This window comes from Triturus cristatus, chromosome 8 (genome assembly GCF_964204655.1).
Source record: "Triturus cristatus chromosome 8, aTriCri1.1, whole genome shotgun sequence".
Classification (NCBI taxonomy): Eukaryota; Metazoa; Chordata; class Amphibia; order Caudata; family Salamandridae; genus Triturus; species Triturus cristatus.
Genome location: NC_140591.1, coordinates 1,672,872,430 through 1,672,896,805, shown reverse-complemented (window position 1 = coordinate 1,672,896,805; position 24,376 = coordinate 1,672,872,430). Strand labels below are relative to the sequence as shown.

The 24,376-nt window shown below is 42.6% G+C and overlaps 1 protein-coding gene across 1 annotated transcript in view; it reads right to left on the bottom strand.

The window, feature by feature from the left end:
• Window positions 1-534: 534 nt before the first annotated feature.
• Window positions 535-24,376, bottom strand: part of LOC146808565 (vomeronasal type-2 receptor 26-like) — a 149,011-nt gene continuing 125,169 nt past the window's right edge. Inside the window, exons 6-9 of the mRNA XM_085624013.1 lie at window positions 12,548-12,564; window positions 3,963-4,023; window positions 3,570-3,690; window positions 535-1,457 (exon numbers count right to left, since the gene is read on the bottom strand). Of these exons, the coding sequence (XP_085480139.1) occupies window positions 535-1,457; window positions 3,570-3,690; window positions 3,963-4,023; window positions 12,548-12,564 (1,122 nt within the window). The remainder of the gene's footprint in view (window positions 1,458-3,569; window positions 3,691-3,962; window positions 4,024-12,547; window positions 12,565-24,376) is intronic.

The window sequence follows — 24,376 nt, the reverse complement described above, 5'->3', positions numbered from 1 at the left end:
AGCTGAGGTATTGCTGCAGAGATGTCTGATTTACAATATAATCAACTCCTAGCAACAGTCTAGTTGGGAAGGGTTACATGCATACAGGAATGATCTGAAATTGGAGGCACACAGAAAGCCTAAAAGAAATGACAGTATCATTGTCTGATCTGGGTTTTGCCTTGGCTTGGTTACTGTGCAGCAATGGGCAGCATCGTATGGTTTTGCAAGAAGCCTAGTACCATTTTTTAAAGGTGCCCATGTAAAGTGGTGGACAAGGTTACAATAATAGATGGTGGCTCCCACGTTTACAGTGACAGAGAGGAGAGCTTGGTGAATGCAACAAATATGCATACTAAAAACAAAATTTAGCACTAAAAATATGCATGTTATGTGCTGAAGATATGGCTTGTTAAGTGTGCAAAGATCTCCAGAGATGTATCAACCTATGTTATTTTTTCTTCAAGAACTGCACATATATGATGTAGTTTCCTCATCCAAACACTTACTCTCTTTTTTGACACATTCATTATTTATTGTAATGCCAATCTAATTTCATTTCCTATTTTCTCTTGCTAAAGGCACTTTACCAACTAGATAGCCTTTTGTGTTGTTTTCAGGCCTGAACAGAATGATATAGCACTTGGGAAAGAATATACAGCCAAGGAGTCCAGCACTGGAGCACAGGATGGCAAACACTTCAACGGCCACCATGTACTTCCCTTGTGTGCTCAGGTACGCCGGGATGAAGGAGATCCACACACTGACAAACACCAGCATACTGAAGGTGATCAGCTTGGCCTCGTTGAAGCTTCCAGGCAAATTCCTTGAGATAAAGGCCACTATAAAGCTGACTGTGGCCAGGAGGCCCATGTATCCCAGCATGCAGTAGAAGAATATGGCGTCTCCTTCATTGCATGCAAATATTATCTTCTCATTATATGACTTCATGTTCAGTTCTGGAAATGGAGGAGCCTTCATTAACCAGACAACACAGATAAGGACTTGTAACAGTGAGCAGGAGAAAACTATACACCATGGTGTCCTTGATCCCAGCCATTTCCTGGCAGGACTGTATGGATTGGTCGCCTTGAAGGCAATGACAACTATGATTGTTTTAGCTAGAACAGAGGACACACTGATGGAAAAGATTATTCCAAAGAACGTCTGCCGCAGCATGCAGGTGAGCTTCTTTGGATGACCAATGAATGTCAAGGAGCAGAGGAAACAGAGCATGAGAGACACGAGGAGCAGGTAACTGAGCCCACGGTTGTTGGCTTTTACGATAGCGGTGTCCCTGTACCTTATGAAGACACCCAAGACAGAAGCAGCGAGGATAGTCAGGAATATCGCTGTGATTGTAAGCACTAAACCCAACAGCTCCTCATAGGACAGGAGTTCCATCACCTTTGGAATGCATCGATCATGCCTCTCATTGGACCACTGTTCATCAGGACACGGTTGGCACTGTAAGGAATCTGAAAACATTGGGATGTTCACACACATTATGGTTATAATGTCATGTAATTTACAATAAACATTTAACATGTACAATGATTTATTAAATATCTTTGTGCCTGCCAAAAAATGTATCATTTCCTGAAATCAACCAGTCTCAAGTAGAGATCAGCCAATAAGACATGGATGGATAAAAAAATATTGGGGGCAATTATGACATTGTCACGCAGTGCCCAAGTCACCTTGCTGCACTGCACTGTGTGACAGGGAAATGGCAGGAATGTGCAGTATTTAAAATAATATGGTGCATGCCTGCCATTTCCCCCTGCGCCGTTTTGGCTACATAACGCCAACGCAGGTCACCTTGCACCATGGTGCAAGGGTGCCTGTGTTGCATGCAGGATTGTTTTTTTGCAGGAATGGACACCTTCCTGTACAAAAACAATCCTGGGAGGTGTATTCTTCTATCTGTGTGTGCGGATGAATGCAGAATGGAAGAAACATAGAGTAATACAGATGTTTCTCCTTGTTACACCTCTCCAGGGAAGGCACATCTGTTTGGTGCTTTCACAGGTTTTCTAGTTCAGGTGCATCTTGGAATGCGTCAATAGCCATGGGAGTTGCGTCGGTACACCCGTGCAATGCCCATGTAATGGCTCCCTGGCACAGAGTAAGGCAACACAGCGATTTGCGAGGCGTTACTTTACTCAAGATTTATGAAGCACCTCAGGGCTATGCAAGGTGGCCTTGTGTGGCTTCAGAAATCAAATTTCTGAGTTTTGTCACGAATGCACCATGTTGCGTGCTCTAAGAGTGTCCCAATGGGGCTCATAAATATGCCCCAATGTTCAATAAACGAATTATTGAAAATGACAGGCATTGCCCCCAATTTGTAACTTTGTTAGCTAAACCCATTTTTGTTGCCCATAGAACTCTTTACTCTTGCTAAGTAGTGGAAACATGCTTCAGCAGAAAGGGGTAAGACCTTGGTGCGCAGCTGGTGGTGCACACTGTCCATATACTTTAGTACATCCTGGTGTGATAGCGCACAGTTAAATACAGGTAGCACATTCCATTGAAATGGCCACTAGATTTGGCCAGACATGCAATATTACTGACACAATTATATTTACAAGCCCCTATTGCTACAGGGACGTCACTTTTTTCGATGTTTTTGTGGCGATACCGGCTTTGCCTTATTTTCAAGGCGGCATTAAGCCACATAGCGTGGCTTAATGCTGCCTTTTACATAAGGTACCCTTTCACGCTATACTTGGCTTGAAAGGGGTGGGGAATGGGTGTTGCGGTGGCCGTTCCACAGCAATACCCATTGATTTTGTCGCTGCTACCTATTTACAAGGGTGGCATAAGTATGAGACTGTGCTAAAATTAAGACAAAAAGAAAACTGGTCTTAACATGACGAAAGGAAGAGAAACAATGTATTTCTCCTCGTTTTTGCTGTTTCATTGCGTGCAGCATTGTGCAGCACACATAGGAACAGCAAATCTCCATGCATGATTATTCATGCGCAGGCAGGTGCCCTTTCCGGCACATAAACAATCATTTTAAAAATGACGAGCTGCAACTTCTATTTGTGCTGCACAAAGCAGCACACATAGAAGTTAAAAATTGCCAGGTCACACATGTAATCAGTGAAAATAGAGTTCATGAACATTTGTCATGTGCGCCTCACCAAGTAAAGGGCCTTGATTTGTTTTAATCATATTAAATTCAAAATTTCCATCAAAATTCAGAATTACCAAAATTGCCTGATTTGTACTTTCTAAATGCTGATGTAAGTATAATACTTTGCACAGTTCATTTACAGGTATTTACATTTGTTGTGTATTAAAAATGTTACATCCCATAGGCTTCCTTTCACACATGCTAAACCCCAGCAAGATTGTCACATCATACACTGCACAAAATGAACACACTCTTCTGTCAGAGAAAAAGAAAATAGTCTCCAGGATACAAAATAAGCAGTAATTTGAAGGAAGCCATAACCCCACATTTGAGCTCTGTCCTTGTATGCTCTGCATATGTGAGAGCATGAAAACAACATTTAAAGTCATCCTTGTTTTCCTTCCCCTTCTAACCTCCAGCATGAACTATTCCAGTCCAGACCTACCATTGGAGGAGATCTCCCCCGGTGAACACAGTACACAGTCGAAGCAGCAGGCGGGCTCCCCCTCTCTGGCAGCCTTTCTGTACCCTGGAGGACAGCTCTCACTGCAGACAGACCGTGGTACCTGGAAGATAAACAATGGGCATTAATGTAAAAGATACCCGAGACCAAGAGATCGAAAGAGAAAATGAGAGCGGGATAGCAAAAGAGAGATGAAGAGAGAGAGAGTAGGAGAAAGAGAGAGAGAGAGAGAGAAAGACATTGAGAGATTGAGGTGTGTGCTGAAGGCACATTAAGGCCTTCCATAAACATCTTCAGTTGGTATGAGGGAAGATCGTGGAGACAGGAAGTAGCAGACAGACTTAGTTTTGGTACTGCAGAGAGCATTAAATGTACGCATTGGCCAAAGCCCTGAGACGAATATTTAAATTTCCCTGTGATGGACCTTTTTAGCTGCCTGAGAAATGAAGAGGAATTAACATCATTAAAGAAGTTAATTTACAGTGTGGCCCATTTGGCTATGCAGTGAGGACCCAAAGTCGATAATTGGGATCAAATGTAGGTTTATTACAAATTCAAAGACAAATTGATGTATACAAGTCTCAAGAAAATATTGTACAAATGAAGAATCAATCCTGGCAGTCTAAATCGTCTAACAAAGTTTAGTCCAAAAAGCATAAAACTCACAAGGAATTCAGTTATAGCAATGCAGAAAATAAGAAATAAAATCTGGTGATAAGTATATGATTTCCGGTTCTCTTGCCTATCATGAGTACATTTAAATGACCTAAACTAAGCTTGAGCTAGGTAAGCATTAATTAAGAAAACCATAATTAGATCAAGTTAAGCAGAAATGTGTCAGCATTGTAGAGACTTCTGTGGAAGTTCTCCATAATTAGGAGTATTGCATAGCATAAAGCTGCACAACAGAAACACAGCAAAGAGAACTGTTCCCCTCTGAGTCTAAAAGGAATCCGACTACAGCTAAAGTGTGACCGCCAATTAAAACTCATCAGAACAATCGAGAATCCTTCGTCATGTGTCCCAGTACTTTTCCACTTTCTCACAGTAAAACTTGTCAATCTTATTCGATGCTCCCATCTCATGGTCTGAACATCAGGTAGTCCTTGGATTCCTCCTGTCTCTAGATATAGCATGAACAGATTTCCTCCCTTTGTTCATTAGCACCTCTCATCCTTGCCAAGAGTTCTCCTCCCGAGACTCACTGCCTCTCATACACAATGTGCCTTTCACTAACTATGAGATCACATGAATGCACCTGCAAAGAAGAAAAGCATTGCAACCCGAGCAAACTTTCACGTTGAAGGTTGAACATTAGAGCCCAATGCTTAAGGCCTTTGGAAAAGCCAACATAGCAAAACACTTCAATACACATTCAAATGCATGGCTATGGATACATATACAGTTATTAAATAAATGCAGGATACTATTCATATGAATACGTGAGTATATAGGAGTTGACAAAATTACCCAAACCACACACATGCAGATACATATGAAAACTGCAATTTGGTATCACTATAATTAAAACATTAGAATACACACACGTAAATGTTTCGATTATACAGCAATCAGGAACTTGTGAAGCTCACTACTCACCTGTGAGGGTCTCAAGGCACTGGGGGGGGGGGGGGGTACAGCTCCGAGTCAGACAAAAAGGCAGGTCTTGATGCTCTTCCTGAAGGTGTGCGGAGTCGGAGAGCATCTGATGTAGATTGGGAGCTCGTTCCAGGTCTTAGCTGCGATGTAGGAGAAGGCTTTTCCACCCGCTCTGTGGATGCGCGGGGTTTCGGTGAGGGCGAGGTTGGCGGATCGGAGGTTTGTCTTGGGTATGTGGAAGGAGACATTTCTTTGAGGTGTTGAGGTCCAGTGTTGGGGAGGGATATTTAGGTGGGGGTGAGTAGCTTGAAGGTAATTATCTTCTCGATGGGAAGCCAGTGGAGGTTTCTTAGGTGTTGGGTGAGGTGTTCATGTCTTGGGATGCCGAGGACGAGTCTGGCCGCGGTGTTCTGGATGGTCTGGAGTTTGCGGAGCAGGGAGTTTCCGATTCCGGTGTAGAGGGTGTTTCCATAGTGCAGTCTGCTAGTTATGAGTGCTTGGGTGACAGTCTTTCTCGATTCTGGGGGATCCATTTGAAGGCCTTGCGAAGGATGCAGAGGGTGTTGAAGTAGGTGGAGGCAACAGCGTGGATCTGTCAGGTTGTGGGGTGGTAGTCGAGTATGATGCAGAGGATTCGGGTGTGGTCCGTGGAAATGGGGGGTGCCGAAAGCGATGGACCACCAGGTATTTTCCCATGCTAGGGGGGTGGGTTCAAGGATGAGGACTTCTGTCTTCTCTGAGTTGAGCTTCAGGCAGATGCTGCTCATCCAGGGTGCAATGTCTTTCATTCCTTCCTGGAAGCTAAATCTTTTGGTGAGGGGCTCCTTTGTGAGGAAGAGGTTGAGCTGGGTGTCGTCGGTTTAGGAAACTATGCTGAGTCTATGCTGTCTGACAATGATGGCGAGGGGGGCCAGGTAGACGTTGAAGAGCGTGAGGCTGAGTAATGATCCTTGTGGTACTCTGCAGTTGATCTCTGTGGGTGCGGAGAGGAAGGGCAGGAGTCTGGTTCTTTGGGTTCTGCCGGTGAGGAAGGAGTGGAGCCAGTTGTGGACGGTCCCCTGTATGCCGGCACTGTGGAGTCTGGAGGTGAGAGTGCGGTGGGAGATGGTGCCGAAGGCCACAGAGAATTCTAGTAGGATGAGGGCCGCAGTGTTGCCTTGGTCGAGGAGAGTGCGGATGTCAACTTTGGCGGCGAGGAGGACGGTCGTGGTGCTGTGGTTGCTGCAGAATCTGGATTGGGAAGGCTCGAGAATGGAGATATCTTCGATGAAGTTTGTTAGTTGGACGTTGATGATCTTCCCAGTGACATTGACTGTGAAGGGCAGGAGAGAGATGGGCCGGTGGTTTTTGAGGTCCATCGGGTCTGCGGAGGGCTTCTTGAGGAGGGACTTGACTTCTGCGTGTTTCCAGTCATCGGGGAACGTGCTGGATTCAGAGGTGGCATTAATGGTGTGTCATAGCTCGGGTGCTATGGTGGCGGTGGCTCTGTGGAAGATGTGCGGCAGGCAGGGGTCCATGGGGGCTCCAGAGTGAATGCTTTTCATAGTCGTGGCAGTGTCTTAGTTGGTGACCGGGGTCCAGGCGGAGATGATAGGCTGGCTGTCGTTGCTGGTGGGAGGAGTGGTTTCGGTGTCTGGTGTCTGTTCATTGAAGTTGTCGTAGAGGAACTTGATTTTCAGATGGAAGTAGGAGCCGAGTTTGTTGCAGAGATCCAGGGAGGGTGTGACGTCAGTGGCTTCGCTGGGGGGTTTGGTGAATTCCTGAATGATGCTGAAGAGTTCCTTTGAGTTGCTGGGGTTAGGGAGGATTTTTTTTCTGGATGAAGGTCCTTTTGGTGGATCTGATGGGTGGGTGGTATTCAGGCCTTCTTGTAGGTGGTCCGATCTTCTGAGGTTTTGCTGTTTCTCCATAGCTTCTCTAGACGTCTCCAGTTGCATCTGGATTATTTGAGGTCAGTGGTGAACCAGGTGGCCTTCATGGGGCGTAGTCTGTCGGGGTTGCAGAGGGGGGCGAGCTTGTCGGTGCAGTTGGTGATCCATCTGTGTAGTTCCTTGGCTGCAGAGTTGGCAAAGTGGGAGGGGGATCATTGTTAAGGGTGAAGTTGAGGTGCTCCTTGGTGACCTTGCTCCAGTTTCTGGAGTCCCAGTACTTTTCTACCTTCTCACAGTAAAACGTGGCAATCTTATTTGATACTCCCATCTCATGGTCTGAACATCAGGTAGTCCTTGGATTCCTCCTGTCTCTAGATATAGCATGAATAGATTTCCTCCCTTTGTTCATTAGCACCTCTCATCCTTGCCAAGAGTTCTCCTCCCGAGACTCACTGTCTCTCATACACAATGTGCCTTTCACTAACTATGAGATCACATGAATGCACCTGCAAAGAAGAAAAACATTGCAACCCGAGCAAACGTTCGCGTTGAAGGTTGAACATTAGAGCCCAATGCTTAAGGACTTTGGAAAAGCTAACAAAGCAAAACACTTCAATACACATTCAAATGCAGGGCTATAGGTACATATACAGTTATGAAATAAATGCAGGATACTATTCAAAGGAATATGTGAGTATATAAGAGTTGACAAAATTACTCAAACCACACAAATGCAGATATATAAGAAAACTTCAATTTGGTGCCACTATAATTAAAACATTAGAATACACACATGTAAATGTCAGGGTATTTTGGTCAAGTGCATCACTTTACGTTAAAGATATTAAAATACACAAATATATGGTACTACATGCACGTACATATGGCATAGTCAAGATGTTAAAGGGTGTAGAAAAAATTACCAGCTCCACATCACAGACAGTACTCAACACCCACTAGGAAGTACAGAGATAATTCAAATGGCACAAACGACTGAGTGTGGACAATGTATAACGGACAGACAAAGCACCCATGGTTAGATAAGAAGATGAGCCCTGCAGGAGATATAGATGGAACTTTAATGAAACAGAGAGTTCTGCAGGAGTGCTGGAACAATGTTCAAAGTGAGTGTGCTGCTATTAATGTTACATCTCTGAACTCAGAGGGATTGTGAAATGTCCAGGTGCCATACAAAGAACACGTGTCTTTCACTGGGCCTAGAAAGACCCTTCATGCTTCTTGACAGATGCCAACAATTGCATAAAGGATTGAATATATGCAGAGCACAAGTCCTAAAAAAAGAAGTGGAGAGACTAACCAAGTTAGGCAGTATGCAAGTGACATCAAGGCATGTGTCATCACAGTGCATCACAACCCATGGCCTCACAGGAACTGACATCAGATCTTAACATCTCACATATATTTAGCAGCTTGAGTACATTTGAGTGCATTACAATATTTAACAAGTGAAATTTTGCTTTAGGGTTGTGCTAAAGAATTGATACAACCCCTACAGAAAATCTGGACCTCAACTTATACATTTATTTTTTAAAACCCCCTACCACAAAGAAGTTGGCAACAAGGAGTAATGTGGGAGGAGATCTGTTTAATTGGTTGCACATTTTGTATTTTAAACTATCTTATGGTGTTAATACACCTGCTACAGAGATATTTATCTGCCAGCTAACTCTTAGGGAATAATAATAATGGCAAGATTACTCTGGTGGTTAACGTTTTTGCTGGAGAGATCTCTGTTTTTTGTCTAGTCCCTGTTTTGAATCAAACAAGCATAGAGTTATATTATGCCTCCTGCACAGCACATAATGTAAGACGCAGATGACAGATTTTTGTTTTATGTAAATGGGTAAGTGGTTTACTGCTTTTAACAAAGAAATCCTTTTGTTACTTGCAGTTCATAAATTGTAATCCTTCCAATATAGTACAGTGAGCTATGAAGGACATGTGACTCCTACACCTTTTAACCCTCACTGCTTCATGTAACACATTCTAGTCATTGTTTTACACACAGTTAATTTATTGTCAATGTACAGTGTATACAATTGATGTAAAGCGCTCTAACATCCTGAATTGGGATGAGTAGTGCTAACTCGCTGTAAAAGAAATAAAACAAAGTATTGGTATTGAAATTGTTATTTGTGTAAATACTGGGACAGATCAACACATCTGACATTCTTACAGTGCATGCATATACATATCTTATATACAGGACTGAAGAAAGTCAAAAGCATGCCTCTCTTAAGTACCTGGGAAGTAATAAGATGTGAGCCTTTGTTTCCCCACCAGGATACCGATTAACCTCTTCGGTGTGCATGACGGCCGCCAGCTGTCATGCGTCACGGTGGGCGTGTGCAGAGGACAGGCCGGAGCCATCTGAATCCGCCCACTATTTAAATCACCCGTACAGGGCGAAAATGTGCACAGCGCCGAAGGGGTTAAAAGGAGGCCTGATGGCCCCTTAACTTTGGCCTTTGTTATGGGCCCAGCTAGAATCTGATCAGCCCCCTCCTTGCCTGAACAATGTTGCTTGGAACAAAAGCAGACAACCAGAAGGCGCTGCTGAAAGTGTCAGGGTGCCAGAAAGTTACAACAGGAGGAGTTTAACATATTTCTGACATGGTAGACGGTGTCATCCCTATTTAAATAGTTGGTAAACACCTTCTACCGCGTGCACCCTCAACTTGTGCCCTGAATATCTGTTGCAGTTGGACATATTCTGTGCATCAACTGCCATTTAATTTGTGGTGGACTCCAGGATTCAGTGTGATGCAGGGCCTCAGTGAAGGGGATGTGCTATAAAAAAGAACACAGTTTCCAACAGCATGGGACGTGCCCAGGCAAAGACCTGGTCAAAACAGGCCAGATGAAGTCGGGCCCCCACACGGTCAATAAAGATAGGCACTCACAATCAAGAGATGCTTCTCAACTAAAACACCACTCCTTGCACAGGGTCTTCCCTTAGTACCGATATTGGCAACCCTCCCCGCTAATCCGCAATTGTTCATGCTGCAATACATAATAAGTCCACACCAGTTTTTTGGGAAACAGTTTGCTGCAAGATTAGTCTCATACTGGAAGTATGCCAACATGGTGGGTTAGGCAGCAGTGAGCAGCCTAAGCTGCCCGCCCACCTGATGAGCCAACCAGCACCTTGGCCAACCCAATCGCTGCTACCTTTTTCTGGGGTATTTCCCCCTTAATTACCCTGGACCACTTGTCCATGACTTTACTCGCACCATTTTAGGGGGGAGGGCATTACAAGGCAAGCCCCTCGTTGCTCAGGCTTACAACCGCCCGGAGGACTAGCGGGGTACTGACTTTTTCATACAGGGTCCTGCAGTAAAGGCTCCTGGGGTTTGGCATTGGGCATCCCTGTTGTACTCCTGAAGAGGGTTCCCCTATGTACCAATCAGCATCCGGACCACCAAGTAACTCACCTGCAACACAAACTGATACATTAATACACTCAATTTCTTTTGCCTGCAATCCCGCCGGCACGCAGGGTAAGCAGTTAGGAGGGTGACAGCGTGTCCAGCGGGGAACAAAGAGGATGGTAAGTCAATGGGGCATGTAAAAGTATCTGTCCGCAGCCCACTGTGTGCCAGAAATGATGCCGCAGAAGCACCAGACATTGGGAGGACTCCCATGGGAAGGGCTACCAGCAAATGTCGCTTGGAGAGGGTCGCCCTCTTACAGGGGCACACTGCATGCGCCGTGGGCAGCCGCATAGTGCCGATATTAGCAACCCTCCCCGCTTGACAGTAATTGGTAGCATTGCAAAAAACAATCAGTCCACAACAGTTTTTTGGAAAACAGCTTTCTGCAGGTTTATTTTAATAGTGAAGTCTTCGAACATGGTGGGTTCACTTACGGGAGATCCAAGGGCAGGCAGGGGTCACTAACCTAAGTTGCCCACCCACCTGATGAGCCAAACAGCACCTTGGCCAACCCAATCAGTCCTACCCTTTTCTGGCAGTTTCCCCCTTAATTACCATGGACCACAAGTCCATGACTTTACTCGCGCCTTTTTAGGGGTGGAGCATTGCAACGCAAGCCCCCGGTTACTCTGGCGTCTAACCCCCGGAGGACTAGCGGGGCACTAACAGTTTCATCCAGGGTTCTGTCGTAAAGACTCCTGGGGTTTGGCGTAGGGCATTCCTGTTGTGATCCTGAAGAGGGTACCCCCTATGTGCCAACCGGCCTCAGGACCACCCTGTAACTCTGCCAACACCCTGGAAGTGGCCGCCGTCATATCCAGGGCCCCCCACCATGGCAGGCTCCCTAATCCATTGCAACCTGCAGTTTCCAGTCCTTCTAGCCAGACCAATTCCCTATCTGCCTCTGGCAGGTGTGCCCCGTCCCTAGTGGGGTACCATGTAGTGTTTGTACTAATGAGGCCACGCCTAATTTATCAAGCCCTTCTTATTTTATTTTATTTGATTTTGAATTTGAGTTGAACCAAGCCATGCTGCTTGGTGGGCTTCTACATCACTTTATTTACCCTTCTTTAGGAATGTTCGATGGTGTCCCCGGAAGTTGTGATCTACTGTTCTCTTCTTTAACCACAGTTCTGTGTGATGTCCCTATGGTGCCCTCTGTGCCAATTTAGGCCTTCTGATTAGGAGTAGGCTGCGCCCAGTATTTACCCCTCACTGCCCAGGCCCTGAATTCAGGAGAGCCTGTCCAGCGGGGAATAAAGAGGATGGCCAGTGGGTGGGGGCAGGTATAAGTACATGGCCCCAGTCCACTACGCCCAGAAATGATGCCGCGGAGGTGCCGGGCATTTGGGGGACTCCTATGGGAAGGGATCCCAGCGAATGGGGCGCAGGGATGTGCCTAATGCAGCACAAAGTGAGCCGCCCTCTTACAGAGGCACACTGTGTGTGCCACGGCCAGCTGCATTTTATTCACTCATTAGTTGGACGTCAGGCTAAATTAAAACCTGTATGCCCGCAGGGTTCATAACCTTAAGCACATTCCCTCCCTGTGTCCTTAATAAAGCAGTTGAGTTCACCTCGACTGACAACACTACAGGTATGTCGGAGCTGTCCGAGGATGGGCTGGTCTGGGCCTGGCTAGTCGGGGCTGAGCTGGGCTGCGCCACCCCTCCATCTGGCCCTCTCAAACATCTCCTCAGCCTTGAGACAAGTATCTGCACAAGCATAACTCTCAGAAAAGAGGCAATCTATGTAAAGGGCAAATGGTAAGGAAAGTGCTAATTCCAGCTCAATTATAAATGATCTTACTGGAGCTGTGGGCTTGGTTAGTGACAAATGATTAATGTTGAAGATAGACTTGGGGCTGCTCAATGAACAGTGAAGGAGGCCTGTAAAAAATTGTGGGTATCCACCCACGGTTAACTCAGAAGTTTTGTTGTTGGGTGCTCTGTCGGGTGGCATGATTTCCTCAAATAATAGAAATGTGTGTGTTTTGAATGCCTCTTTAAGAATTATTTCTAATTCTCCCACTTACTGCAAGTTCTCCTCAATCTAAAAAAGAAAAGAGCACACGTTAGAGTAACCAGATAAAGCAAGCCCACGCTTTCCCCAGGCATGCATCCAATGTAAAGAGAGCTGAGACCCTCACAGAGAAATAGAGAAAACACCACAGAAACTCATCCATTGATAAAAAGCAGGAGTACAAGGATGGGCTACCTGGAGAACAAAGGGGCATATTTACAAGGGCTTTAGCTCCGCTTTTTTGGCTTACAAAGCCAAGGGTTTTTAGGTAGCTCCACGAAATTCTGCAGAACGAGACTCCGCAAGTTCTGCTCACCCCTAAAAATTATTAGAAGTTATTTGTCTGTTTGTGAATGAGATGGGATCCAACGCTACCCGTACACTGTTACATATACATTCTGCAGGTACTTCTTGTTAAATTTTCATTTGGAGATTGTTGACCATATGGTTGCATTCCCAAAAATGGGGTATTGGTGCATGGATAAGCAGCCTTGCCCCTATGATGGGAAGAAAAATCTGTCAAATTTGCACTTTTAATTTTTTGTCAATTTTATATTCAACAAAGGAAGTTTTTTTTAAACCCATACTTGTTAATATGAGCTTTAGTGATCTTTAGTGATTTTAAAACTGCTTTTTCATCTGTGTAAACTTGATGATATTTTAGTATGTAATGCAGAGGCCTCCAATGTGATTGTGGCCATTTGTGTGAGGTATATTCTGGAATACGGTTTTATGGTGTTATTCAACTGATGTACACCTGCCCAATCTATGTTGAACTGTGCATACCTTTTCATCACTAACACCTTCTTGGTGTTTTATGCTGCTCATTCATTCATTTTTTTCAGGATACCTTTGTTACCCCAAATCAGCGCACGCATTCACTTCACTGAGCTCATGCACCAACCCAAATCCGCTCTCTGAAGCGCTAGGTGAGTTTATGCAAACACCCACGGCTCAGCTGGCTCTCCAATAAGCTCATGTAGGCACTTCAATCCGCTCTCTCAGATGCCAGTAGAGGTCATGCTGGCACTCCACTGAGTTCCAGTGGCAGCCAACTGAGTTAATGTAGTCACTCCAGACACGTAGGGGCATATTTACAAGCCCCTATCCCCCCCACAACATCACTTTTCAGGATGTTCTGAGAGAGATAGGAGCTTCGCCTTATTTACAAGGCATGGTTAAGCCACTTAACGTGGCTTAGTGCTGTCTTGTAAATAAGGCCCCCTATCACGCAATATTTAGCGAGAAAGGGATGGGGAATGGGTGTCGCTGTGGGCGTTCCACCGCAACTCCCATTGATTTTTATGCTGCCCCTATTTATAAGGGTGGCATAAATAAAAGGCGGCGCCTAAATTAAGACCAGGGAAAACCTGGTCTTAACCTGGAGCAACAAGGAGAAATATTTAATTTCTCCAAAATTGTTCTGTTTCCTTGTGCGATGCGTTGTGCAGCACACATGAAAACAGCAAAACGTCATTGATTGTTTATGTGCCGGAAGGTGTCCCTTCCTGCACATAAACAATCAGTTAATAAGAATGACGCTTGACAACTTCTATGTGTGTTGTATTAAGCAACACACATAGAAGTTACAAAACACCATTTAAACATTGTTTATGTACAGGAAGAGAAACCTTCCTGCACATAAATAATCATTCCCTCAACACAGACTCCCTCGCACTATGGTGCAAGGGCGCCTGGGTTGGCGCTAGGCTGCTAAATTTAGTGCAAGTGTAGGGGGAATCACAAGGCTGCACCATATTGTTGTAAATATGGTGCAGCACTAAAGTGGCGGAGCGTGGCGTTGAGCCAAGGAGGCTAACGCCATGCTCCGTCACTTTGTAGTAAATATGCCACACGATGTTGTACTTTGAGACCCTGACGAGTGAGCAGTCGCGCTGAACAAAACCCTGATTGATTGATACCTGCAGCAGCCAAGCATAGCTACTGCAGGGACAACACTGCCCTAGCAACAAATATATTCTGCTCTCACCCACTTGACCTACAGAAATTCAATGACACAAGTTCATGTGGGCCTTGCAGTCGATCAACTGAGCTACTGATGGCGAGCAGCAGAGCCTCTGCAGGCATAGATGAGCATTGCAGGAACCACACTGAACAATTTTAGGTACACCACTGAGTCACTGTAGAAAAGTTGCTGAAATCCTGCAGTCACCCAACTATGGGTGATTGAGTGGGCGTGTGAATTTGTGGTGTGCTGGTGGAATGGGGGTATGAGGGCTCACAGTACTCAATGAAGCCCATCAGTGATATATTTGTGAGCATTCTTGAAGACACCGCGGCCACCTCTGATTTACGGGTGCTCCATCAGTGATGTTGTGGCCATTGTTGGTGGCATGCAGATATCGCAACATAACAATGGCTCATCCATGCCATAGTGTAGGCATTTATCACAAAGATTTGGCTTACTCTGCAATAATAGCCCTTGGCCTATCATACCTATTGTTAGCATAAATGGGGACATCAATGACATGATTAAGGTCAAAATCCTTGCTATTTTATTGGTATTTAGTGTATAATTGATGCTAAAGGGACAAGAAAGGCAGAATCTGCCCATCCGTAACAAAGGCGAGTGTTTGGTCAAAATGGCAAGTGAACATTTGGGCCCAAACATTAATTTTATGAAAATTGAAATCAAATATTTTGAGACGACAGAGTTGCTCTTGAATACACAAGCTTCTGTTCGGGGGAATTAAACAGATTTATACAAATTGTTTTTATTTATTCTGTGATGAAATATTTGCATTTTTGTAATTGGTAGTCTGACATAATGACAGGATTCCTAAAACCTATTTATAGTTGATATTTATGACATACAAATTCATACTGAATTAAGTTTGGGAGTCATTCCTTCTATTGGGCCCTGGATCCTAAGTGTCGCTTTCGCCTATGGTTGCTATTGCATGACTTACATGAAGACGATCATCATTTCTATTGCAAAAGCTTTTTTGATATTATCACTATTGCGGTCTGAAAACTAAGTGCAATTCACAAAAGTAACTTACACTTTTGAGTAATTTTACTATACCCTGGATATTCATAAAATGTAAATGTAAAGTAATGTTGAACTGAATAAAAATATTTTACAGAGTTAAAAATATAAATAAATATAATGTTAACAAATATATAAAAATAGTATTTATATTTACTATTTCATTTTAAAATATTTCAACAACAATTCTTGATTTAAAAAAAGTAAAATTTTTAATGATAATTAAATTGTGTATAATTAATTGATACATCACATTTAATAGTTATTAAAGCATTTTAAAAATACTTTTTCTTGATGGGGAATTTATTATTTAAAACTTAAGAAAAAATACTTTTAATTTAATGTCATTAAATATTTTAATTCAAATAAGGTCATAGTGCTGTAGCATTGTTTCGTTTGGTGTACATTTATAATAAATACATATATAAATTTGAAATGGAGGAAGGCAAGCAACGGCGGACTGTAGTAGCCGCACTATCCCTGCTGTATTCCCCTTATATTTTAACAAAAGATAGTTCGAGTGAGTGTGCACATGCAACTCCTGCACCTGCCGTTGTTGGGTGCCAGATGCCAGGCAGATAGGGTACTATTATACCAGAGTTGTAGTGGTGCACTACCAAGGTGATATTCTCAATAAAATGTCTTGACTTTGTTTAGTTGAATCAAATAAATCCTTTATTTTCAATGTCATCCGAAACTACAAGGCTCCAGCCAATGTGTTTCTGTCATTAAACAATTAACTTCTTCAGGGCATTAGTAGGTTTATGAACGGTGGAGAGAAAGGTACTTCAGGTCCTCGTAGGTGATGATATGCTCGATGCGAGCTTGCTCAGGTATGCTTGTAGTAGTTATAGCAGGAGGTGTCTGTCTGGCAGGTGCAAACCAATGCAACGGATTGATAAGGGCCAGGGTCCGTGGTCCTGTAGTGCAGTATGCCTGGGCGGATCTTGTATATATATATATATATATATTTTTTTTTTGCTCCTCCGTACTCAGGTAACTGCCGCCACACACCAAACCAGAGGGTGCATCGTCTGCCGGCTGTGTAAGCAATAAATCTTTTTTTTGAACCTGGACACGGCGTCGTCATCCTTTGAATCTGTACAGAGGACTTGGTGATATAAATATATATATACAAAATTTATTTAGAGAAATATTTAACATGAAAATATATATATATATATTTTTTGTCCTCATTTGTCGTAAGCAGTTAAGGATTGGAGATTATGCTTGGCTTTTCAGCTGCTTTTGGGCACACAACATATGAGGGGACCGAACTCTCCTTTACAGAGGGGATGAATGACATCTCGGACCCTCTGTTGGCCTAGCCGCTTTACCTTTACCTTTTCTCCATTACCACAGGTATATACAGATTTACCACTCCAGGGCTACCAATCCATCTTGGGTAAAATCCATTTAATGCACAGTTCTCTGCGCGCCAATGAAATTAACAAAAAAATAAGAGTTTTAGTTATATTCATTATAGACTCTTCCTCTGGAATTACTCCAAAAATGACCAACGCAAGACTCACCTTAAATTCATGCCCCACAATACTCGAAATCGTTGCACCTACATTTTCCCAGAGGAGTTGGATGGAAGGACACCGCCAAAACATGTGTACTTCGTCTGCATTTATTTCTCCGCACTTTAGGCACTTCTTCACGACTTGTAAACCCATTTTGGAGAGCCTTCGTGGAGTCCAATATGCCTTGTGGATGGTAAATAAGTCGTTTTTTCTTAGAGGTGCAGTCTTAACACTGTGCCATAAAAAAGATAGAGATACTTGCCATAATATGTCAAGATCGTAGTTCGGCAGCTCCTTCCTCCAAGTTGCTTTAAAACAAGGCTGTGGATGTTCGTGAGACTGTATCAACATCCAGTACTATGTTGAAATTTCCTTTCGACCCGATGGGGACAAAGCTAATTTTGACTAAAAAAAATAGTTTCCCTTTCTGGATTTTCTCAACACTTAGACCCCGCTTAGTTAGCTCGTAATATTTAAATCTGGAGACAGAACCTTCTGTAATGTCCCGTATTTTCTGCCAAGAAATTCGTTCCGAACCCTCAAACAATTGGCCCCATCTGTCAATTCCCTTTTCTTTAATAGGAACCGCAAGGGGATCTTGTAAGCAAACTAGTGTTCCAGGCGATTTCATATTGGGGCGTACTTGCTGTAATACAGGATTTGCAATATCCCCCTCGTTTGAATCCATACTTTACGTGCTGCTTGAAGCATTTTCAGTCTCACCTTTAAAAAAAAATTCGGATCTCCAAATTTAAAAAGAAAAAAACTAGATTGATCCGGAGGGCTGAAAGTAAGAGCTTGGAAAAGTGGTGAAAAGTCAGTGGTGTCTCTTAATAGTTGCCTGAAATTTTTTAAATGGAAGGCTCTCTGGTATGGAAGGAGATCTGGGCTAGCTACTCCACCATTTTCCTTTTTTTCCCTGAACTTTCGCCAGGCTATTCTGGGTCTTTTCTTGCCCCATATAAAACTAGAAAAGAGGCCTTGCACTTTCTTTATCCAATCATTTTTAAACTCTAATGGAATAGAGTCAAATAAAAAGGTATATTTAGGTACAATTGTCATTTTGAGGAGATTGGATTTGCCTAAAAAAGATGGAGGAAATGATTCCCACTGTTGTAGTTGTTTCCTGACCTTAGAAGTAACTTTATCAAAATTTATTTTTGCTAATAAATCGAGTTTCTGAACTACCTCAATCCCTAGACACCTGATGCTATGTCAAACTAGATCACTCCTGTAAGTTGTGTTCCATTGCATAATCTCTGTCTTGGCTGGGTTAACAGCATATCCAGATAATTCTCCAAAACTCTCCAAGGTTTCCCAAATAGCTGCTATTGATTCTTGGAAGTGGCCAGTAAATATCATCAGGTCATCTGCATAAAGACCAATTTTCTTAGCCCACCCATTACAGGAGAATGGTATGATCTTCTTAAATGCCCTTAGTTTAATGGCGAGTGGCTCTATATACAGGTTAAACAATAGGAGGGAAAGTGGGCACCCCTGCCTGGTACCTCTACCTATTATAACCTGCTTAGATAGTATGCCATTTACTAAGACTCAGGCTGATGGGTTTTTGTATAGTGTCTTAACTGCAGAAACAACATTTTTACATAGATTAAACCGCTGAATTAACTCTTGAAGGAAAGGCCAACTAACCCTATCAAACGCCTTAGCTGCGTCGCATGTCATCACGGTCAGGGGACTGCCACATTACATTGCTAAATCAATTGCACCTATTGTAGTGTAGATCCTATATCCCTGATAGGCTCTGCGCATTGGAATAATATACACCATCGTTTTGACATAGGACTGAGGTCATATGTCTCTATCGAGTACATTAAACTTAATTACTTGTGTGTGCCAGCTAACTCAGAGGTCACTAGAAACTTCTCGAATAAACAAGAAGGGATTCGTTTCTGACAGCCGCATAATCATGACAACTTTGTTTCCCTTAGAATCGGAACAATCTCAGAATCGTGGAAACAATGGATAACAGTTTCACTCAGTCAATTGTGCATGCTTCGTTTTTACAGAGCTACACAGAAATAGATAAACGGGCGTTTCAATAAAAAGGTTTTATTGAACAGTCTTATTTCTCGTGCAAGAGATATGAACTGCAACAATGGTAAGACAGAATGCGAAGTATAATACGTACAGTGTTAGCAGTAAGATAAAATAATACTGCAATAGCATGGTTTGTAGCTATGACAAATATTCATAAAAATACATACATAAATAACACAGGCTAAAATGTTAATACTCATCTGATGCTTCTAGCTAGTTCTACCCCAGTGTACCTAACCTAAGTGTAGTATGAGGTAAGAAGTAGGTGCTGTTTGTCTATAGTCTAGTTTAGCTATAGTTGCCAAGATTTGCCAAAAGTCCCTCTAGGTTCAAGTCCACTCCATACCTTTAGAATGAGTGAGGTTGGAATCTCTTTCTGAGTCTCGATCTCTAACAACCCGCAAGGGAAGTCAGAAACACTGGAGCTGGATTCTCTGCGAGGAGGATGACAGCATCTGGTCAGTGCGTCAGGCGGAGACTTGACTTCCTTCCGAACTTGCCGTGGCGAGCCGCGTCGTGCAAGTAGGCAGCCGAACCGTGGTTTGCCATGGTAAGTGAAGGTATATTTATACCTTGAAGGTGTTTAGGAATGCCAGTATTGACGTAAAAGTTGAGCAGAAGAACGTCATGAATGAACCCCTAAGGAATAGATGTTCATGCATAATAAATGACTTCTTGGAGAAATCAATATACAAGCAAGGGAAAGTCCTAAAGGCTTAACAGTCTGGCTTTCCACTAACTCATTGTGACGTATATGAACGGATGTAGGTGGCCATGCCTGTATTTGGTTAGCATGGATAATGCCTAAATAAGGGTAGGATTTCTATGCCTAAAAATGGGCATGTCTGGATGTACGTCAATCAGTCTGAGAAGAGGATCAATGGAAAGCAAAAATAAAAGAGGAGACAAAGGACACCCTTGTCTAGTACCCTGGCAAAGGTTAAAAAAGGACGACGTAGCCCCATTCCATCTTATGTTAGCTCTAGGTCGGGAGTAAAGAGACATAACCATACGGATAAAGGAATCACCAAGGTTATGTGCACATAAAACAGCTCGTAAAAAAGGCCAGGAAACCTTATCAAAGGCCTTTTCAGCATCAAGGGCCAAGGCCGCCGCCGGAAGATTGGATCGCTTGGCGGCACCAAGAATGTGACAGAAAGTACGGATATTGTCACGTGCAAGACGTCCCTTTACAAAGCCTGTTTGGGAAGGATGAACCAATTGAGGAATAAAGGATTCTAGGCGTTTAGCTAAGATTTTAGCAAAGATCTTAGCTTCCATTTTAAGCAGGGAAATAGGACGAAAATTTTTGGGGTCTGAATGATCTTTTCCTTCTTTGGGGATTACTACAATAGTAGCATCGGCAGCAGAGCCAGATACAGAGCCATCTTTGATAAAAGCATCAAAGACCGATTGAAGTTTCGGAACAATCACAGATAGAAAGGTCTTATAAAACAAAATAGGATACCCATCAGGACCCGGAGCTTTACCAGAATGAGTAGCTTTAATCGCGGAAATAATTTCGTCAGAGGTAATCGGGCAATTTAATAAGTTATTATCTTCCTCCGAGACAGCTTTCAACGGCACTGTCTTCAAGAACTCCTGGCACTGTTCAAAAGAAGCCTGAGTAGAGGGGGTATATAAATTACTATAGAAATCACGAAAGACCTCAAGAATTTCTTCAGTCTGAAATTTTTTCTTACCAAGATGGTCAGTAATAGAAGAGATTTGGGAAGATTTATTAGAAGATTCCTGGAACTTTAATGTAGCTGCAAGAATCTTGCCCGCACGATTTTTTAACAGCAACTTCTTAGATTTCTGAGCCTGAAGACCAATATGAGCTCTCTTAGTGACAATAGTATTGTACGCATATTTTAAATTCTTAATAGATTGTAAGCATGACTTATCCTTAGAACGTCGAAAAAGAGATTCCTGACGTTTAATCTCATCTGCTAAGTCCGTGAGTTCCTTTTTAATGGCAGCGTTTCTCCTTGACATACACTTAATGACCTGACCATGAAAAGTGCATTTAAAAGAGTCCCAGAGAACAACAGGGGAGCTTACTGAACCAACATTCTCAAGGAAAAACGTCTCAATATCATTAGAAAACTCTCGAACCTGGGAATCATCATGTAAGATTTCCGTGTTTAGTCTCCAAGATCGAGACCTTGCCCTAGGAGTAAAAGACATAGGTGTGAAAGTCACCGCGGCATGGTCTGAAATTAAAAATAGGATGAGTAAGCGGAGAAGAGGAAGATTGAACAAGAGAGGAGTGAACCAAAAGATAATCAATACGTGAGAAGGACGAGTGAGGGGAAGAAAAAAAGGAGAAATCACTGCCAGTGGGATTATGAAGACGCCAAACATCCTGAAGATGGGTCAGAGAACACAAAATAATCATTTGTTTATGTGCTTGAGGGGGACGAAAGTTAAAGGCAGAATTCCTATCCAAGATAGGATCCATAGGTAAATTAAAGTCTCCACCTACAATAAGATTGCCAGAATGAGGTGTGTCATTTAGCTTTTTGGTGATTGCTTTCCAAAAAGACGGATCATCCTTGTTAGGGGCATAAATATTCATGACAAAGAGATCAGCATTACCATCGGACACCTTAGATAGTAACCAACGTCCCTCTGTATCCTGCTCAGAGGAAACGATAGACAATCCAGAATGTTTAGAAACTAAAGTAATTACCCCATTTCTTTTACCACAAGCATCTGAACAAGCAACATCAGAAACCCATTCTTTCCTCAGAAATAACGCCTCCTTGACAGAGACTTTGTCTCTTGAAAAAGGACTAGATCCGAAGAAAGAGATTTGCAATAGTCTAAAATCTTTGACCTTTTAACTGGGTGATTTAACCCTTTAACATTAAGGGAGAGTACATTCAATCCAGACATAGAACTAACAACAGGAGAAAAAGATATTGCATATATGATATATGAACTACAACCTCCAAGAAAACTTGCCTCCAGACACTAGACACCAACACGAAACAGGGAGAATCCAAGGAGGAAATCCGAAGAGAAAAGGAAAAAGAAGAGGAAAAAGAAAGCAAGAAAATAGACAGAAAAAGAGAGAGAAGGGCCAACAAGGAAGGTCTGAAAGAGACCAAATTCATACAAGGGGGAACATGGGAAAATGAGCAAAGAGACCAACATGAGGAATAAAAACCATCAGCATAAATAGCCCCAAAACAGAACATAACAGATTATGCGTATTTAAAAAGAAGAACTATCTAAAGGATATGAACAAGAATTAATTATAGTTCTAGAAACAGTACAACATATAAGTCTATAAAGGCGACATGTTTTAACCAAATTGATAAATAGGTAACACCTATAAAGGATCATAAGAAGGTGGAAAAAGCGGAAAAGGGAGAAAAAACAAATGCAATCAATAAGAGCTGATGAAAAATGAGCTAAAAGCTATCGTCACTATTAGGTAGAGCCAAACCAAAGCAGACACCATGAAGAGTAAAAAAAAAGAAAGAAAAAAGAGAAAGAAAGAAATTCCGAAGGATACTATATGGTACATTATGAAGAAAATAAGTGAAACATAGTAGAGAACAGCATGTAGTAACAGATCAATATACCAATCAATGAAGCCCTATGGCAGATAAATAAGATAAATGAGACTATACATAAATATGTAAAATCTATAGATAAGCTTATAGATAACTGTCCACAAATACATAGCTCCCGTTGCACTCAATTTGACTAAAAGAGGTGAGAATATCTTAAATATATGAACATGGAAGTAAAGAAACATAAGCCTATCAATTACAATACAGCTATAGAATTCAGACCTAGTCGAAAAAGACAATTAATAATAATAAATAAACAAACCAATAAATGATATAACAGTGAAATAGATATAAACACTAACTCTAACTATAGCAGTTAATAAGCATCAAATAAGCATCTTTGAAACAAATATGTAACCAATCCATACACCAATACATTAATAAACACTGGCGTACTCCATAGATACGAAACAACAAAAGACGATGATCAGGCAGAAAGACCAAAAACAAAGAAAGAAAAGACCAAGTCTCACACACAAAATAGAAGAAAATAAAGAAGTCATACAATGGGATAAGAAACGGACCAGGACCCAATATGTGGAAAGACAAATTGGGAAGGAAAGGAGTAATAAGGACGACCAGCGCGCAGGAGTGACATCAAACCATCAAGAAACACTACCACAAAATATTGGAAGATTCATACAGTAGAACTAACGACAATAAAAGACCACTACACCATAACGATAGGGAGGGAACACCAAAAGACGACAAAAGCACACCAAGAGCAATGGACACTAGGACCACCGCGCAGATCTAAAAGAGACTAATCTTAATAGATCTGGCAAAGAAGAAAACTCATTGCAGTATGAATAACCGCATCAGGTCCCAGAGGAACCAGGATCAAGCGAGGCCTCCATTTGAAGTTCCATCTGTAGCTCCATCTGATTATCCAAAAACGAGACCAAGTCAGCAGGTTCATCGAAGATTCTGGAGCGACCTTTGAAAGTAATGCGGAATTTTGAAGGGCCAGCAAAAGAGAAGGGGATATTCATCTCAGATAGACGCTTCCGGAGATTAAGAAAGCCCTTCCTCCTTATTACCGTGTCCCAGGAAAAGTCTTGAGAGATTGAAATGCGATGGCCATTCCACGAGACAACTCTAACCTTCCGCATATGAGCCAGAATTTGTTCTGTATGCTGATGGCGCAGTGGCTTAAAAATTATCGCTCTAGGTTGCGTAGCAGACTTAGATCGAAAAGTGGGAACACGGTGTGCACGTTCCAGCTCAAAATCTCTTTGGAAAGAAATTTGCAGTGTGGAAGGAATCCATTGATAAAGGAAATCAATCATAGAAGATGCATCTTTCTCAACATCCTCCGGAAGACCAAAAATGCGCAGGTTAGACCTGCGGTTACGATCTTCTTGCTCAATGAGATCTTTCCGCAATGCTGCCATTGAGCGCTCTAATTGTGAGAGAGATCTAGACTGCTTTTGCATGGAATCCTCTGCGCCACTAATACGTGCTTCCGTGTCCGAAACACGAAGAGACAGGGCCTTGAAATCATTCCTGATGGCTAATACCTCCACTTGCAATAAATCTGTGTTAGTCTTGGTAGACTGCGCAATTTCATAGACCTCATTAAGGCGCGTCAGGATAGTCTCAAGAGTGGAACTGGGGTCCTTTTGCGGAGATTCAGGTGTGGGAGATATCTGTTTGGA